Here is a 19,623-nt window from a genome sequence, read left to right as displayed (position 1 = left end):
TATATATATATATATATATATATATATATATATATATATATATATAGATAGATATAGATAGATATAGATAGATGGTTTTCAAAACTAAAGATAAGCTATTTTTAAACTAATTAATATATTCCATTTTGAAATTAAAATGCTTATACTTGATTATCATTCTCTAAAGAGAAATTGGTTTCTAAGAAACTAAAATTGATAAATTGACAGTTACCTGGTAAGGGTTTTCAAATGTCCTAGTAAGTTACAATATAAAAAACAAATAAGAAAAAAAAGTGGTGAATTTTTATCCCATATGCAAAATCTTCTCTACTGAGGAAGCTCACATAGACACCCAATGCCTTACACATATCAAAATTCCAGCTACCCGAAGGAAAGTGGATGTTCAGCATAAGCCATGTTGTTTATTTATACAAATAATTTACACATAGTTTGTCAGTCAGGGAATAGAGGGAACTCTCAAAATCTTAAGTTCCTGGATGCCAGTTAAGGGCCAAACTTGAGCATAAGGCTTTCTAAGGACAGCAGACTCAGGCCTGCTAAGTTAATCCTTTATGCACAGTTTGTATTTGGATCATGAATTTTCAATTAAATTATCCTCCACTTATATGTGTGAATTATTGCTTAAGCAAGGGAAATTAAATTGGAATGCTTTGAAAATTCAATTTTAAATTGAGAATATAGGGATCATAATTTTTTTGTCTTACCTTTTATATATGAATACCTTATCTAGTTTGAGAATAGAGAAATCCCAAGAGTGGTTCCTAGAAAAATATAATTAAATGGCTGAAATATAGAGCATATGTAATAAAATGCCTCTATTTATCTGTTAGGTCTGATTCCAACTAAATATAGCCCTAAGAGAATGTCTTCTTTACAGCATATTTTAAAATATTTTTTAGTTATAGATGGATGCAATATCTTTATTTTGTTTATTCATTTTTATGTGGTGCTGAGGATCGAACCCAGCGCCTCACATGTGCGAGGCAAGCGCTCTGCCACTGAGCCACAACCCCAGCCCCATACAGCATATTTTTAGCTTTCAAAGAATAGATATTTCCTTTTCATTTGTAAAATTAACCATTCAAATTATTAACTTTATTGAGTTCAGTTGAAATCTGTTCATGGAGATGACCCCAAATAAGTACACAGAAAAATTCATATTTGAGGGACATACCTATACTCCCCCCAACACATATGAATATACATGTGAGTGATACATATTTTTGTTTATTATCTGTATTTTCACAAAAATGAACAAAACTAAATTTCAGATATCTGCACCAAAAACATCAAATTGGATAAAAAAAAAATGATAGAAAATAGAAAGTAGAGACTTCTTGTGATTAGCAGAGTCTGGGCCAAGCACGGCAGTAGTTGCTTTTGTACACATAAACACTAGCTATAATCTTTATAGCCATCCCAGGATGCAGGGATTTTCATCCTCATTTTACAGATGAGGAACTGTTAAGAGAGGTTAAAGATGTTATTCAAGGAAATTGTTCCATTAATTATTTTAGCACAATGGCAATATTTTGCTGGTAAAAAAAAACAAGTATTGAATGTTTCTATGCTCTGATTACAAGACAGTGTTGTTAATATAAAGAAGAATTTGTAATAATTAGGGAACAACTTTCTTAGAAATTCACACGGAATAAATCAGCTTACATATCATTCTAAGAGGAAGGTTTGTGGCCTCAGAGTCACATGCTAAGCATGAGAGGACTCGGGGCAGTCATTACTTGTATGAGAATAGATGCTGTTATCACATGAACACTCATAGCTGATATTTGGATTTCTTTTCTTTTTTGGTGTTTTTCTTCATAACAAAGGGATGGGTCAGTTGGAGTAAGAATATGAGACAGAATTTTATTTCTTTAACACAAACATCCTAAAATTACTTTTGAGTTCTAGGAGGTCCTAAATCATTACTTGGAAACTTGTGTCATTTATCTGTCTCATGAAGACATGGGGAAGCTTGCCCCAAAGCTCCAGAGATGAAGAAGCATTTCTTCAATCACTGCTTCTTCCTCACACAATGGCTGGGGTGCTGTTGATGAAGGTGATATTTGTCTTTTTATTGGGCAGATAGTGGCCACTATCCACTGGAGAGGTAGTATTAGCATTCTTAAATACAACCATGCATATGTCATAATAGACCTAAGACTCACAGAAATGTTGCTTTAATCCATGATAATTCTCCTTGAATACCATTTCTTCTACATCATGATGCACTCCTTTGTGAATTGCCTCCTGCCATTTTGACCAACAGCAGACAATTACTCTCAAATGCTAGTCTTTTATTTTGTACTTCAGTGCTATAATTTAGAATTATTCATTAATTCAACAAACATTTCTGTGCTAGATACTGGTTGCTCAAAATAAAAGACATAATCTTGCTGGCAAGGAACTTAGCTTTATGGGCAAAGTGGGAGAATAGACAATTACAGTAAAGTGTTTTAAGTGTTTTCAAAGAGATATGGCCAGGATGCTCTTCTCTGAAGATGAGAGGAAAAGGGATGTGAGGGAAGGCTTTCGTGAGGGAGTGATGTATGAACTAAGTTACAAAAGATGAGGGGGAATCATGTAAAATGGAGGGCTAGATGGTTCACTGCAGAAGGAGCTGCTGTGCAAATGCACAGAGTCAAAGGGCAGGTGTGCTATTAAAGAAACAGAATGGATCAGATTGAATGTGAAGGCATAGGGGAAAGAAGCTGGAGTCTAGGATGACCTTATTTCAGACAGGCTATGGAGCCATCCACTAAAATAGGGAATTCAGGATCTAGAAGAGATGTGTTTGGCTGAGGATGATAAATTCATTTTGAACATAGATATTGAAAGTCTTCTAGGTTTGCTAGATTAAGTCTTTGTCCTATCTATCTTTTCTTTTCTGTATAATATCTATGTTGATAACAATGATCCCTTCCTTTACCAGGATAACTGAAAACTGAAAAATTTGGTATTGATCAGTTGTTTATAAAAGTACAGTTTTAACTTTAGCTAATGCCTTGCTCTAGATTCCTTTTTAAAAGTGTCCTTGATTAACTCTCTGCACCATTCCTCAAACAGCTAGCTCTAGATATTTACTCTTCTTCTTAAACTTCCCCTTAGTTACTCTGCTCTCCCTGTCCTTGCTGGTGAGTTGCCTCCTACTGCTCTGTGATGGGGTTCTCCTTGACTCACACAGCTTCTCACTCCTACCTGTAAACCTAATTCTGTCTGTGCTCACTTCATTTCCTCTTCTAGACGGAGGTAAGTTTCTTCTCTATAAGGCTTTTGCCTTTGATTGTGTCCCCACTCTGGAGCAAAACACCACTAGGACACTGAATTTGCCCTGAGGAAATTCACATCCCAGTTGCAAGGTCCAGTAGTTCAGTCCTTACCTTGCTTGCTTGCTTTGAGTACCTGTTGATGGTCCTGGGTAGAGTGGACTGACCCCTGACACTGGGGGCAGGCTGACTAAGAATTCTGCCCTCTAAGCCTTGACCATTATTCAGCTATCCAGGGCCAGTGGCCAGTCAGGGCCTGAGGATGGAAGTTTTAATACTGCCAGCATCAGTGTCTTTCCTTATAGGCCAGGTTGTCCTCTGGCAGGTCTGGCTTGTCTATTCCTTACCAGCTGGTCACCATTCATCATGAGGTGGGCTATGGTGGTTAGCTACTAGGAGCATGGAGCTGGATTGGCCTGGGTTGCTGGCCCAATCCTTGCCTTCCAAGTTCTTTCTAGATCAGGCATCAGGATGGGGCCAGCAGCTGGTCCCTGGTTGTTTTTTTCCCTTAAAATTTGTTCCTTTCTTGGTTTTCAGATACCATTTTTTTCCTAAGTTTTTCCACTTCTCAGAACACTTCTTCTTTATTTCCTTTGTTGTTCTGGTTTTCTTTTCCACATTGTTAAATACTGCTGTTCTCCAAAGTTGGAGCTTGATCACATTGTTTCTGGATTTTCTCATGTTCTTAAGTCACTTATATGCCATCACATCATTCTAGATCTCTCTCTGGAACTCAGATATAGCTACACAATTTCTATTCACTTTCTTGCCTGTATTTATTTCAACCTGATATCTCACCGGTATCTTAAACACACAGTGGACAATTTCCCTACCCTATTCTCCAAAAACATCTTCCTTGGGTATTGATGAATATGTTATATTAATACATATTTTCCCATTTACCTAAATGACCACACAAGAAATTTAGGTGTATCTTTTCTTCATTGCCTATATCCAAATGATAACGTCCTACCAATTCTGTCCCTTGACATTTACTTTTGTCCACTTATTCTTGCCATTCCTACTTTTTAGTTCATGCATTCAGCATCTCTCACTAGGACTAACACAATGCTTTTTCTAAATTATCTCTTGGCCTTCATTCTTAAAGTTCTTAATTCATTATTAGAATAATGACACCCAAATACCTGCAAAGTCATATAGCTCCAAATTTTTCAGCAGCTTCCAAGTTGATGACTCTGGCATACAGTTATGCAGGTTGCATACTGCATAAACCAAGAATACAATATTTTCATTGTTATCTTAGGATTATCTATTTAATGGCACATAAATTATTTCAAGAAAAAAAGCTTATTTTTTGGAAGAAATGTTCTATCTGTTGTGTGATAACTGTATTGTATAAAGTCCAAAATTAAACTCAGACATATACAGCTCTCTGGGTTTAGGACTTTGCTTGACTATCCTAGTGGTATCTTTGCTTTGTTCCACCTTTATACACAACCCCTGTGTCCCAGTCTCAACAACAACAACAACAACAACAACAAAAACAACAACAAATATATATATATATAACTTCTGTGGAGACATGAAACAGTTTCCTTCTCTTGTCCTGTAATCTCATCCTTCTAGGCTGGAGACAGCCTGGCTAATCCCTGAGTACCTTCCTCACCCCTGTCTACCTAGAAATCACACATATGACTTCACCAATTAGCTGAAATATCCCTTGCCTCTACTGTTCAGCTAAGAAACCTCCTCTGGCTGAAAAGTTATTCTACTGCTTGTTACTTGAACAATTTTTTTTTTCATTCCTGAACAATGCTACTATTAGTATTACTCCTCCATCTATTCACACTTTGCTCTGTCCTTAAACCTTACTGTATTAGTCTGTTTTACATTACTATGACAAAATACCTGAGACTTTTGTTGAGAGCCACAGCCGAAGGGGCCCCAGCAAACTTCCAGCTGCCAGCAAACTTCCAGCTGCCAGCTGATGATTGGCTCACAGTGGCCCCAGCAAACTTCTAGCTGCCAACTGATTGGCTTCTCTGCGGTGATCACGCTCATTGGGCTGTTTCCCCACCCTTTCAGACCAGGGAGCTGCTCATTGGGGGACTTTTTTTGGCTCTGCACATGGCAACCCAAACAATCAGCCTCAAGAGCAGGAGGAGTGGGGGAGGTTGAGAGGCTTGTGGGAGCCGGTGGTGGCAGTTGGGCTCTGAAGGTTTTTCCTGAGGAGCTGTGTGGTTTGGCATGTGTGGCTCTAAAAATAAAGTTTGTTTCTTTTGACAAGTGGCTCCTGAATTGTGCCCAGCCAGACTGCGGCAGACTTTAGTTTTTATAAATAAACTTTAGCTCACAGATGTGATCCAATGTCAAGAGTCTGCATGTTGGGATGGCCCTCTTTCTGTTAGAACTCTGAGGCAGTGTAGAATATCACACAACAAGGGACAGAGAGGTCTCACTGAACTGTCTGACTTTTCTGTCTCTTATTATTTATTTATTTTGGTACTGGAGATTGAATGCAGGACCCTGCACATGCTAGGAAAGCACTCTACCACCAAGGTGCACCCCATCCTTCTCCCACTTTTCATAAAGCTACCATTCTATTGTAGGGTTCCACTATGATGATGCTGTCTAGACCTGATTGCCTCCCAAAGGCCCTGACTCTGCACACCATTCAAATTAACTTTATACTTTCTTTCTTTCTACCACACCAGGGAGATTAAAATGTAACATTAGTTTCCCAGGGATAAACTGTGTGCAAACCATAGCACCCACCTAATGGAGCCTCCTTGGTTTTCACATCTGAATACAGGGAGAATATGGTATCTTTTCCTTATAAATTTTATTGCCCTAGCCACACTAGCATTTTCCAGGGCTCCCTCTTAATCCTAGAGTTCAATAGGCTGTTTTCATGAATGGGAAGATAAGTAATTTGGAAGAGCAATCATTGGATTTTTGAGAGTCTTGAATGACCTTTCCTCTTGGAAATTCACTGTCTGCATTTTGTATATGCTTTTGCCTTTCACATCCAATAATATGAAAAAAAAAAACAGTTAACTATGACAAACATCAAGATGCATAGTTTAGCTGATATGAGAGCTAAGATTCCAGGGCCCCAGAGTGAAGATGAAATGATAACTAGGATTATGTGGAAGGTTTTGGTGTTCCAGTAAAAATGAGAGAGGTGGCCTTGGGCTCACAGAAGGTGGAGGGATTGGAACACTGCCCCCTCCTAGTATTTTTCAAGAAAAGAGTAGGGCAGGAAAAAAAAAATTCACCACAAAAGGAGAGATGAAAACTTATATCAGCAAACACCCCAACTACAAAAATGGAAGCCAGAGAACAAGTTAAAAATACTGAGAAAGTATATGTTGAACTGGATTATAGACCTATCTAAGCCACACAGAATAATGAAGGTAAAATAAAGATCTTTTTTTTTTTTAAATTTTTTGGCAGGGGGTACTAGGGACACTCGATCACTGAGCCACATCCCTAGTCCTATTTTGCATATTATTTAGAGACAGGGTCTCACTGAGTCAGTAAGTTCCTTGCCAGTGCTGAGGCTGGCTTTGAACTCACAATTCTCCTCTCAGCCTTCCCAGCCACAGGGATTACAGGCATGTACCACTGTGCCCAGCTAAAATAAAGATCTTTTTAAATGCAAAATTAACCAACCAAAAAAGACACTCAGAAAATATAGCATCTTGATACATCACTTAAAAAAAAAATCTTCTAAAAGTTGAACAAGAGAAAGTGGAAAAATATTCCAGAAGAAATTTCTGCAATGCAGAAGAGAAGGAAAACCAGAAAATTATAAATATTTACCAGGAACATTATTGCATAAAATAGTAAAAACAACATAAAATATCAATACTAACAAATTTGGAGAAAAGTACACAATAGAACTTAAATATTGGATAATAATAATATGCAAGTTGGGACTGGACTGTTTCAAGTCATGCTTTCTAAGATCCTTATATTTGCTATAAAGGTACCTACTAGATGGTTTTAGTTTTTAAAAGATGTGACTGTTAAAATTTTAAGTACAACTTAAATGAATAAAATTGTAAAACTTACTTTCAAAGTAGTAAGTGGAAACTGAAATAGAAGAATAATAGTTAATCCAAAAAAATGTCTGAAAAACAAAAAAGTGGAAGAGCACAGGAAATACAGAAAGAATCAAAAGCAAAATAAGATGACAGAAATACTCCATACATCAGACTAATCTTGCCAGTAAAATTTACTAGAAATTAACAGACTAGATTTATTTTTTTATTTTTTATTTTTTTTAAATCCCAGATAACCAAGGCAATCTTTTTTTTTTTAAAGAGAGAAAGAGAGAGAATTTTTTTTTAATATTTATATTTTAGTTTTCGGCGGACACAACATCTTTGTTTGTATGTGGTGCTGAGGATCGAACCCGGGCCGCATGCGTGCCAGGAGAGCGCGCTGCCGCTTGAGCCACATACCCAGCCCAACAGACTAGATTTAAAAGACCTATATGAAATTTTAAGAAGAAACACATAAAAATATGAGAATATAAGATGAAAATAAAAGGATGGAATATTGTGAAAGATAAAATCTGAACTTGAGCACACCAAATACTATACCTTCAAAATGTGTAAAATTAACACTAGGAGTTGTAAGGACTATGTTATTGTGGATGAAGACAAATACATAAAGCAAAATTTTAATACTTTTAAAATATAGAAACTTTTCTTTATGACAGATGTAGGAAAGAATTTGCTTGATAAGGCATAAAAAGTCAAAAACCTTAAAGGAAAAGATTAGTAATTTTGAATATATTTTAATTACTTAACATTATGTTGATTTTTTAAAATAAAACCTTCATCAAAAGATGTAATTAAAGTGAATTTTAAAAAACAGTATATGAAAAGATATATCCAGTATATACAGGCTGCCTTGGATACTATCCAGATTATACAAATGTCCTCTATGAATCGGTGAGCAAAAGGCAACACAAATCAAAGAGTCATAGATATAAATAAGCAAGTAACAGTGAAAGAAAAGGAATAGTCAGCTAGCATTTGAAAACATGGTTAACCTTGCTAAAAAACCAGGGCTACTAAAATCACAATAAAATGTCATTTTCATCCATGAAATTTTAAAAAATGAGTGTTGAAGTGTCCATGGGAATTTGTGTGGTGCAATGGTATCACTCACATACTTTTTCTGGGGATTTGTTACTTATTAAAGATATGCTATGATACAACCCAGAAATTCTATTCCTAGGTATATGTTTGAGAAGTGCCTGCAGATATAAAATGAAGAAACATCAAAGAGTATTCAAATTAGCATGGTCACCGGGTGTGATGGCAGATACCTGTAATCCCAGTGACTTGAGAGGCTGAGACAAGAGGATAACAACTTTGAGGCGAGCCTCAGCAACTTAAAGACCTTGTCTCAAAAATATTTTAAAAACTATTTATAAAGCAACATTGTTACATTTAACAAAATATTAAGAAAAAAATCCTGAATATATATCAATAGGGAGAATGATTAAACTACATGATATTCATAAAATGAAGTTAGTTGTGGAAATGAATGAACTACACTTTCATATGCCAATACAGAAATATTATACAGAGACACTTATAAAAAGGACAAATCACAGATGCATACAGTTCAACACACATACAAAATTTTACCCACACAACAATTCTGTATATTGCATACAGATACTACATGTGTATTAAATGTGTAAGAATCTGTTATTCAGGCCATAGTGTTTGTTGGTCATAGCCCCATCTCTGTGGTGAGATAGCACTTTGGTTGTGGAATGGGAGTAGATTATTTTATGGTAGACTGTTTTAGTTAATGTTTCACACCCAACAAGAACAACTTAGAGGAGAGAAAATGTTTTGGGGGCTCATGGTTTCAGAGGTCTTAGTTCATACATGGCCAACTGCATTGCTCTGGATTGAAGCTGAGGCAGCTTGGGGAAGGGCCCACTGGAGAAAGTTGCTCAGCTCATGGTCAGGAAGGTGTGTGTGTGTGAGAGAGAGACAGAGAGAGATCTATCCCTTTCACATCACACCTTAGTGACCCACTTCCTGTTTACAAAGCTCATAATCTGATCATTTAATCTTAAAATATCCCTGCATTAGCAGGATCTTTGAGGGGACACTTCACATCCAAACCATAATGAAGACTTCAGAAGTAGTGATGGAGTGATGAAAAAAAGGGCACAGGTTTTCTAAGCAGAATTCACACACTGAAATTGGTCTACTCAGTTTATTCTCTTGGTCCACAGAAAAGATGCTCTAATATTCATTTAGAATCTTTGATTTTTCCAGACATAATTCTAAGAAGCTTAGGTGGTTTCTGATGCATGGTAGATTAGACTGCCAGAGTCAGGTATATAGATGGTAATGAGAAACAACCACCAGCTGTAAGACGTAAGGCAGGAAAAACCACTAAATGGATGAATAGGAATTGAAACCAAAAGCAATCTGAGGCTAAATATAGCATAAAGGCAGTGAATTCTGCATGCCCTCTTAACTCTAGATAGAAATCTGCAACATGATAATGAATGATAACCGCTAGGTCATCCAGATGTTTATGTTTGGGTTCAAATATTCAGGAAAATATATGATCTATATTTGCAGCAGATTTCACTGATTTTAAAAGATTTAGATATTAAAGGAAATGGCTTTTTTAGACAAGATTAACCTCTTTGGAATAGCATATTTCTAAATTATGTCTAGTGAATGATACATTTCTGTATTCCACTTATTCAATTGACAATCCTTGAGAGATTACAGTAGATTGGGCATGATTTTGACACTAGCTATACAAAGACCATACTTCATTATGTCTTTCACTAACAATGCCTGGTAAATTGTGTTATTAGATGTATGTATATTTAGAGGAAAAAGTGCTAATTTGGTTATTTGATCTCTGCTATACTTGTATCATTTTGTAAATTACAAATATTAGAAGAGTGAGAGAGCTAAATACTATTGCATTGGAATTTCAATTGAGGAGTACAATTGCAGTGTATACTTTTATGAATTTCCTACTGGCTTTTTGGCAGAATATTTTAAAAGTTTAGTTCTTTCATCTTTGTCACCCTAATTCTAAAAAAAAAAAAAATTAGGAAAATGATGAAAAATAAACAATTATTTTAAATGAAGCTTAGCTGGCATAATTTATAATAATGAAAATGCTTTAAGTATGTACTTGTAGGGAATAGGTTAATTGTTCAGTTATCAGAATTAGAGTTTGAGAATACCTAATGACATAGGAAAATGCTTTTGCTATATAATGATAAGTAAAAACAATGGCAGGAGGAAAATATCCCAGATTGTTGATTGACTATATTGTGGTGGTGAGATTATAGGTAATTTTCCTTTCCTTTTTCATTCTTTTGTCTTTTTTTCTACACTAAATATAAAGTGTTACAACTATATTTTAAAAAATCAAACACTATTTATAAGATGGTACTGCTTTTCCATTCCTGAAGAGATTGTTTGCAAATGCTATCTTGGAATGTCATCAGGGGTCACAGTGTTGGATATTGTCAATGACCAATGCTTGAATTTGTTTAAAGGCACAATAATTTCACAAATGCATTTTTATGATTTTGTCACTCATTGAAAATGACATTTTCATGCATGTTATCTATCAAGTTGAAGAAATGATAAAATCTTATGTTACTAAAGCCATAGATGTAAATACTTAATGTTCTCTTTTGTTGTCATGAATGTGCAGCTCCTCTGTGGGTAGTGCACTTCCAAGAAGACGCTGCTGTGCATATATTACCATTGGAATGATATGTATTTTCATTGGAGTTGGATTAACTGTGAGTACTGTTTTGTTGTTAGAATTCTCTTAAGTTTATCAACGTTAACCAATGGTGAGGCTTGGGACAACCTTCAGTGACCTCTGAGATTGCTGCCTCCCTAAACTTCTGAGGAACTATGGGCAATCAGAAACCCCATCCATGGACTTGGTGTTTTGTTTTGTTTTGGTTTTTCCATGGACCAGTTTTTAATGAAGTTCTCCCATCCAGGTAAAAAGATGTCTTTGGCCCCCTCTGAAAGTCCTTAACATTGGGAGATTTACCATCCGTTAACAAAAGCCCATTTGTTTTTATTCAGTGGCAGAACCAACTTTGCATGGCCAAGGAGTATCTTATATTCAAAGCAACAATCATTCTGCTATGGAGGTCTGAAAAATCATTTTTCTCTTAATCCGTATCAAGCAGAGATTTATTTCCAATATGAGGATGGCTTCTTTTTAGAGGACACTAAAATGAAACAGTTGGCATGGGGATTATGCCAGGAGAAGAGGAAGGAACTGATCTGTTTTGCTGTCATTTGCTTTCCGTGTTCCTATGTTCCTCAGTTAGTATACTATCCCATATTATTGGCAGTGTCCTACTGTGTCACATGATAGTAAAGAGTCACATAGATTGAAAACCTTATAGAGATAACATATTTTGGTGTGTTTGTTTACTTAATAAAATTTATAGTTAATATAAGTTGCAGTATGGTTTGTCAGTTATAGTCAACAGATATACCTCGAGTTTTATAGAGAATTTATGGCTTCAGTTTGGGGATGTATTTCATATGAATCACACATAAGCTGACCCAGGGTAAGCAGATATTTTCTTAATGTTTCTAATCTTTTGTTTTTATATTGCTTTTTGTTTTAGGTTGGCACTCAAGACTTTGCAAGACGATTTCATGCAACCTATGTTTCTTGGGCAATTGCTTATCTTCTAGGTCTGATTTGCCTTATCCGAGCTTGTTATTGGGGAGCCATAAGAGTCAGTTATCCAGAACACAGTTTTGCATAAGCTTGCTTAGGATTCAATGATGCGGGTGAGAGGGTCTAGCAGTTCTTGATAAGCTATTCTGGACATCTTTAAATCGTTTATGTTAACAGATTCCGTTCTAGTTTATGTGTAATAGTTTCAAGACTTTGGGAGTCTTTTATGAGTAAATAAATGCTCATTGCACTGCATTTTATGCAAATAGTTTGTTTTGCTGCTAGGTTTTCAAATTCAGAATAACAAAGCTGTGTTTTATGTTCTTTTAAATCAATTAAAGATATTTTTGGATGTCACCAAATATAACATAATATCACTCTATCTTATGTTCAAATCTGTTATTCCATTAATTGCTGATCTGTATTTCCAAGAAGTGTTTATAAATGTTTTTACAATTGTTTCACATTTATACTTACATTTTCATTAAACAGTATCAAAATCGCTTGCTTTAAAATCAAAGCAATATGCATTTTTGCTTGAACTGCTTACAGTAATTTTAACCTAAGATTATAGTGACCTTATTCAGGAAAAACAAATTTGAGTGTACTTTCAAAAACTTGACATTGTTGTCAGAGAAACATTTCTAGATAACCGTATGTTGTTTTTTGTTGTTTGTAGAAAGATATAATATTTTGGTAGTAATTTAAAATACAAGAATGAAAATATTTATTTGTTCACAGTTGGAAATGTTGGATAAATGTCTTTTCTCAAAGATCACGGGATTTTTTCCCCTTTTTTCCTTTTTATTTACCAATTATAAAAATCTGGTCTGCATTTATGGAATTTAATGTTAACGCACTATATGTATTCCTTTATAGAGACTGGAGGAAGTATTTCACATGACATTTTATAATACTTAATCATTTAATCAAAAATATTTACATTAGTTTGTGCTCCTTTCCATTAGATCATGGTGAATTTTTCTGGTTGGGATAATTATGTATCACTTATATATGAAAGAAGCCTATGACATTTTGCACTAGCTAAAATGTTAAGATTAGAGGTACTCTTACCATTTTTCTCAAATATAACTGGATAATTACCCAATTAATTTAAGAAAATAGATCAGAGATAAAGAGCAACATAGTTTTCTAAAAATTCACTAGGACTTATGGAATCAGCTCTTGCACTGCCCATCTTTGCAGTTTTGAAAAAGAAATTACTTAATTGAGAATATTCAAAGTCTTTCATGTGATAGAATTAGCTAATGAGATGATCTGAGTAAATTAATTGGTGATTCCAGGGATAAGACTAATATTTTAAATTATTTATGTTCCTAATTAGTATAAAAATGTACTCACCAGAGAGTTTGGAGCAAAATACATGTAAACTTCAAAGAGTAAATGATAAATGTATAAATGCAGTAGCTCAGGATTATATGTACTTTGAAACTACACTAATAAAAATTATTGTTCAAAAATTACTTTGTTCTATTCCATTTAAAAAATAAGATATCATTTCCAAAATTGCCTTGAGATCTCACTGTAAAGTTTTCAAGTTTAAGAAGATATGCAATTTTTCTGTTTTTCTACTGTTTTCATGATTTTGTTAAAAAACATATTTTAAATTCATTTGTAATGTACTTGATGTTCAATATGAAATACTGTTTTTTTCTTATTAACTAGTTTTAACAACATCATAAATTGAAAAGTCAATACATTCTTTCCCCTTGGATTTCAAATTTTACATTAAGTTATATGCTATTCAATCTAGTTTCTTCTGGGATATAACTCTATGAGGGCAGAAACCCTGGCAATGTTATTCACTTCTTTTTTGCCATTTAGAACAGTTCCTATTATATATGTGCTCAAATATATGAAGGAATGAATATGCATGGATGAATAAATGACTGAATTTTTATTTTAAATATATATATTTAAAACGTGTATATATACTATAATACACACACACACACACACACACACACACACTGTACTTTATGTTATGTGCCAGAATGTAAGGTAAATATTATAATTTCAGATTAAAGCTTTCTAAGTAAAACCTAAAAGCAGAAATCATATAGGAAAGATTGATAAAATGGGTGACTGAAACCAAATGAACAGCTCAAAAACTACTATATAATAAAAGAATCATAAGCAAAAAAATGACAAAAGATAAACTGGTGAAGATATTTTCAAAATAGTGTTAATCTATGTGATAAGGGAAGGGAATAAAGGCATGAAAAGCAATTTATAAAGGAAGAAATATAATTAAACATGAACTTTTTTTCCAGTTTAATATCAAAGAACATAAGCTAAAATAGAAAGTATTTTTTATCTACCACATTAACAAAGAATGAGATAGAGCAACAATATCCTTTTAATTATGGGGATATGAGAAAACATACGTATGTGTGCATGCACACACTCACAAACCCTTTATATTCTTTGGATTAGTAGCTATGTTTGTATAATGATGTTTATTACATTTTAGTTTACAGTATGTATTAATAAAAAATAAATGAAAAACCAATAATGTGGATGGGTAAAACAATTTGGTACACTCATACTATGTAATAACAAGCAGACACTCAGAATATGATGAAAATTTCATCTACGAAATTGGAAATGGTTCACAAAATATATGACAAAATCAAATTACTAATCAATATGTGCAGTACAATCCACTTTTGGGAAAAATAAATTATGTGTGTGTTGAAAAAACTAAGGAAAATAATAATAAAAGGTTTAGAGTAATTGTCTTTGTACAACCAGAGATAAGATAAATCAATTTAAAAAGTGTTTTGTACTAAATTTGTAGTTGGAAAGTTTGTTTTGCTCTTGACAAATAGGTAAGAATGATATGTAATGATCCCATCATTATTTGCTGTATTTTCATTTAGATTTTGGAAGTTTTAAAATAAATTGTCTAAAATCCAGACTAATGAATTTCACTGATGAAAAATCCTTGAGGTTTTTTTTTTTTTTTTTTGGGCTGTACTGGGGATTGAACCAGGGTCACTCTACCACTGAAATACAACCCTAGCACTTTTTATTTATTTTGAGATAGGATCTCCTTAAATTGCCCAGGCTGGCCTTGAACTTGTGATCCTCCTGCCTCAGCCTCCCAAGTCACTGGGATTAGAGGCATGCTCCGCCTCACTCAGCTGACAAAACCTTTAAAGTTAACAAATACATAGTTAAGCTTATTCCTAAGAACAAAATTTTAATTAAATCCAAATTTATGAGGCTTTATAGTCAAAGTTGCTTTTAAAAAAAGAGCATGTCTCCCAGTGCCTAGTAACATAAAAAGTGCTGGGGAAAATGTTATTTGAAATAATACATCATAGCCACTAATGGTTTAAAAAAAAAAAAAAGGAACGTTTGTTCCCTACTCCCCAAAGTAGTGAAAATTGCTGTAGATCTTTTAGAAAAGAAGAGAAAAAAATGACACCATAATCAGGTATTTTTGAGCAAGGCATTTGGGAATATACATGTCATTTTAGGAAAAAAAAAAAAAAGAAAAAGAAAAAGGAACCTAGTAAGGACATGGGCCAGGTACAGTGCTACTAGTCTCATAAAATGTGCTGTTTAAATATTTGCAGAAATCAAGGAAGCAAGTATCCTTGTTTCTCTTTTACAAGAGAATCCAATTATTACTCCCATAGATCTGAAAAGCTAGATTTTAAGAAGGACAAGAATCTGTCTTCAAAACAATCATTCCCAGATAATTATATTTCCTGGTTCATATCCTGAAAAAAAAACTGTCATTCTATGTTGAAGGAATATGCATATGTTTACTTTCACTTCTCTGACATTCATATTTCTCATATAGGAAAAACTGTGCTTGTATTTGAGTAAATAATGCCATTTATTTTGTTTAGTTTTTATTTAGTTTTGATATGGCTACACTTGCACTCATATGCTGTTATATAAGTCTATAATCATGTCCATGTTCATAATCTGTATAAACTGCCCAATTTTCATTCACTCATTGTATGTTTCTGGCATACACATACACATGTATGTAATAAGGAACAACAACAACAAAAAAACCCTAGTGTTTACTGAGCCATGTTACATTTGTTTTAACATTTAATTTCCATCATAGTTATCATTCTAAAGAGGTTAAATAATTACATAGAAGTCACTCTGCCTATATGTTTGCAACCAGCTGAAAACAAATTGTCTACCTTCAAAATTTATCTGCTTTCCACTATAAGAGATTTGATTATGCTTCACTTTATACTAACTTACTTTTGGGTTTTGTGCCCCCTGCTGTTCATTGTCTGTAGCTCACCTGTGAAAAGAAAACTAATAGAAAAAGTTTATCCCAAGTATTCTTTTCAAAATAAATAATACTCTGAAAGTATTTTTAGAAATTTAATATTACATACAAGTATATTAATTTTAAATGTTAATTTATTAATAAAGCACTATATTAATTTTCTTCTTTATAATTAACACAATCATAGATAGTAGGAATATTATGATTTAAATATGAAAAAAGTGACAATGAAAATTAAATAATGTAACTTCTTTTTATCTTTCTTGTGATGGCAAAATTTATTAACATGACTGTAAAATGCACAAAATACTAGTAAAAAGACAAAGGCATTTAATTTTTTAGTTCATTATACATACTCACAAATTTTAACACATCACATAGTGTTAAAATTTGTGAGTATGTATAATGCACATAAGTTACCTTATGTGCATGTATTTAACTTAAGGTGGAGTGCTACATAAAAAGCAGGAAAATAAAGAGCCCATATTCTTTTGGGAGCTTCCCTGCAAAGGTAGGTATCAGACCTACAAAGGGAATATTTTGTTATTTAGCAGGTGAGAGTTTTTGATCTTCCATAGTCCTTTCAGTTTTGTAACAGTTATTTGAGGTAACGTATTAAATAAGAAATTATCACACACATTACTCCAGTGAATTTTTTTAATACCTTGAATGACCTATTCATATGTGTAAGAACTTTCAGCTGAATATAGAACTCTAGAAAATCTTCCAGTATTCCAATAAGTTTTTCTAAAAAAAAAACCCTTGCCAGGTCTGATTTTCATATCAAATATAACTTTGGCTTAAGCTATTAAACATTTCAATAATTATGGAGAAAATGTGTTAAGTTTTTTATTAATTATTAAGCTTTTGTCTAAGTTTTGGAAATGTATGGATAATTCCTTCACTAATATAATGTTATTTTTTCCTGGTCTCTTCCTTCATGCCTGCCTTACTTCTTCCTTCATAGCTTCTTCTCTCTTTACCATCGTTCATCCACAGGTCTCTTTTTTAATATTTTTTAGTTTTAGGTGGACACAATATCTTTATTTTATATTTATGTGGTGCTGAGGATCAAACCCAGCACCTCGTGCTTGCTAGGTAAGCACTCTACTATACCCTCATTATCAGTGCAGACTTCAATACCTGGTTTTCATTCTTATCATGTGTCACTGATTTAAATGGAAATGGCCTAATGCTGGAGTCTAGACTTAATTCTTTGGCGGCTGTTAAAACCCGAAAGTCTTGCTGCTTTCCACAGTAGACTTCTTCCTCTTATATCCATTCACTGATGACTTCTCAGGAAAATCACAATATCTTTTAATTGATACCTATATTCATCTAGGTGCCTCAAGTTAATAGCTGACATCATTTTCACTTCTCATCCTTATACTCTTTGCACTCCACCAATTCTCTCTTATGTTTTCAGCTATGTGCACTATTCTTTCTTCATGGACACTGCTTACTTTCTTTGTGGCTCTCATATGCGTTGCATAGATTACTGTTAAACTTCTGAACTAATTTCCCTGCCTCTCTTCTTGCCTTCTCTGCTTCCTACCCTCTTCCAAATCTATTTTCCACTCTGTTACTTAGTAATTCTTTTCCAAATCCACGTCATGGTTTGGATATGAAATGTACTCCCAAAACTCTTGGGTTGAAGTATTGGTCCTCAGTGTAGCAATGTTCAGATGTGGTGCTCTTGAGAAGGGATTGTATCATGAGGGCTCTGACCTCATCAGTAGATTAATCCATTGAGGGAATAATTATCTGATGGCATCATTGGGAGTAGATAGAAAGTGTAGGAGATAGGGCCTAGTTGGAGGAAGTGGGTCACTTGGGGCATGACCTGAAGTGTATTTCTTGTGTTCAGCCCCTTCCTTGCTCTTTCATATTCCCAGCTGCCATGGTAAATAGCTTCCTTCTTTCATGCTCTTCTGCTATGATATTCTGCCTCACCTCAAGCCCAAAGCAATACAGAAAACTGGCCCGAGACTTAAACCCCTGAAACTATGAGCCAAAATAAATCTTTCCTCCTTTGTTTTTCTGTTATTTGTTAATGAGACAAAAACTGACTACTAATACATGACATTTGATATTTTCTCACCCAACTAAAATTCTTTAGTGTCTTTCCATATCTTTATAAAAGACGTAAAAGAGGGCTGGGGATGTGGCTCAAGCGGTAGTGCGCTCGCCTGGCATGCGTGCGGCCCAGGTTCAATCCTCAGCACCACATACAAACAAAGATGTTGTGCCTGCCGAAAACTAAAAAATAAATATTAAAAAAATTCTCTCTCTCTCTCTCTCCTCTCATCTCTCTCTTAAAAAAAAAAAGACGTAAAAGAAACTTCATCCTTATTAAGCTCAATATTGAGCTACTATCAAGCAATCTCTTATATTTTTGTTTTTCTGTAGGATAGAATTAATAGTGTATTCTTGTACTGACTGCTGTTTCATTCCTATATGCCTTTGGATGGGTCTTTCCACCTGCAAAAGAGCCTATCCTAAAAGTGGGCAAATTTTTTATTCTTGAGCATCCTGCTCAGACATTATGTCTTATACAAATTGTCCTGTGATCCCTTTTCTTCTCCCACCATTCAACAAAATTCTGTATTTCTTTGTAGTGTTTTGATATCCTGTAAACACTTTCACTACATATACTTCCCTCTTGTTTTAATTATTAGTTTGTAGGCATTATTATTAGACTATCATTCTCTTCTTGTTAATTGTGCATCAGCTATAATAGTCTTACTTCAGTTTCTCTTTGTGTCCTCAATTACTAGCACATAATAAGCACAGGTTTTAAATTTTTTTTGCTTAGCTGAGCTTAACTGAATAAAACCAACTATTATAGTATTTAATACATTGCTATCCAATAATTCCTATATCTTTATTTATGGAGTATATAGTCCAGATCCCCAGTGGTCTCCTGAAACTGCAAAAATCATTGGATCCTATGTATACTGTTTTTTTCTTATATATACATGTCTATGATGAAGTTTAATTTATAAATTAGGCACAGTAAGATATAGCTACTACTAATAAATTAGAACAGTTATAAGAACATACTGTAACAAAATTTTCACAATCATTACTCTTGTGCTTTGGAGCCATTATTAAGAAAAATAAAGGTTATTTGAGAACAAGCCCTGTGATACTGAAATAGACCATCTGGTAAGTGAGACAGACACTGATTAATGGGCATGTAGGCTGTATAGCATGGATACACTGGACAAAGGGATGATTCATGTCTTGGGTGGAATAGAGCAGAGCATTGCAGAAATTCCTGTTGTTCAAAATAACATAAATTTGAAACTTATAAATTATTTCTGGAATTTTTCTTTTAATATCTTTTTGTTGGGGGGTGGCACGTACCAG

The 19,623-nt window shown here is 34.1% G+C and overlaps 1 protein-coding gene across 1 annotated transcript in view; it reads left to right on the top strand.

Annotated features, from left to right (window-relative positions):
* Pip4p2 (phosphatidylinositol-4,5-bisphosphate 4-phosphatase 2) overlaps positions 1–14,106 on the top strand; it is a 53,867-nt gene extending 39,761 nt beyond the window's left edge. Inside the window, exons 5-7 of the mRNA XM_048782851.1 lie at positions 7,350–7,360; positions 10,962–11,052; positions 11,908–14,106. Coding sequence (XP_048638808.1) covers positions 7,350–7,360; positions 10,962–11,052; positions 11,908–12,051 — 246 coding nt within the window. The 3' untranslated portion in view covers positions 12,052–14,106. The remainder of the gene's footprint in view (positions 1–7,349; positions 7,361–10,961; positions 11,053–11,907) is intronic.
* Positions 14,107–19,623: the final 5,517 nt, after the last annotated feature.

This window comes from Marmota marmota, unplaced genomic scaffold, assembly GCF_001458135.2.
Source record: "Marmota marmota marmota unplaced genomic scaffold, marMar, whole genome shotgun sequence".
Lineage (NCBI taxonomy): Eukaryota > Metazoa > Chordata > Mammalia > Rodentia > Sciuridae > Marmota > Marmota marmota.
Note: the sequence above shows the minus strand (reverse complement) of the source record. Positions and strands in the feature narration are given on the sequence as shown.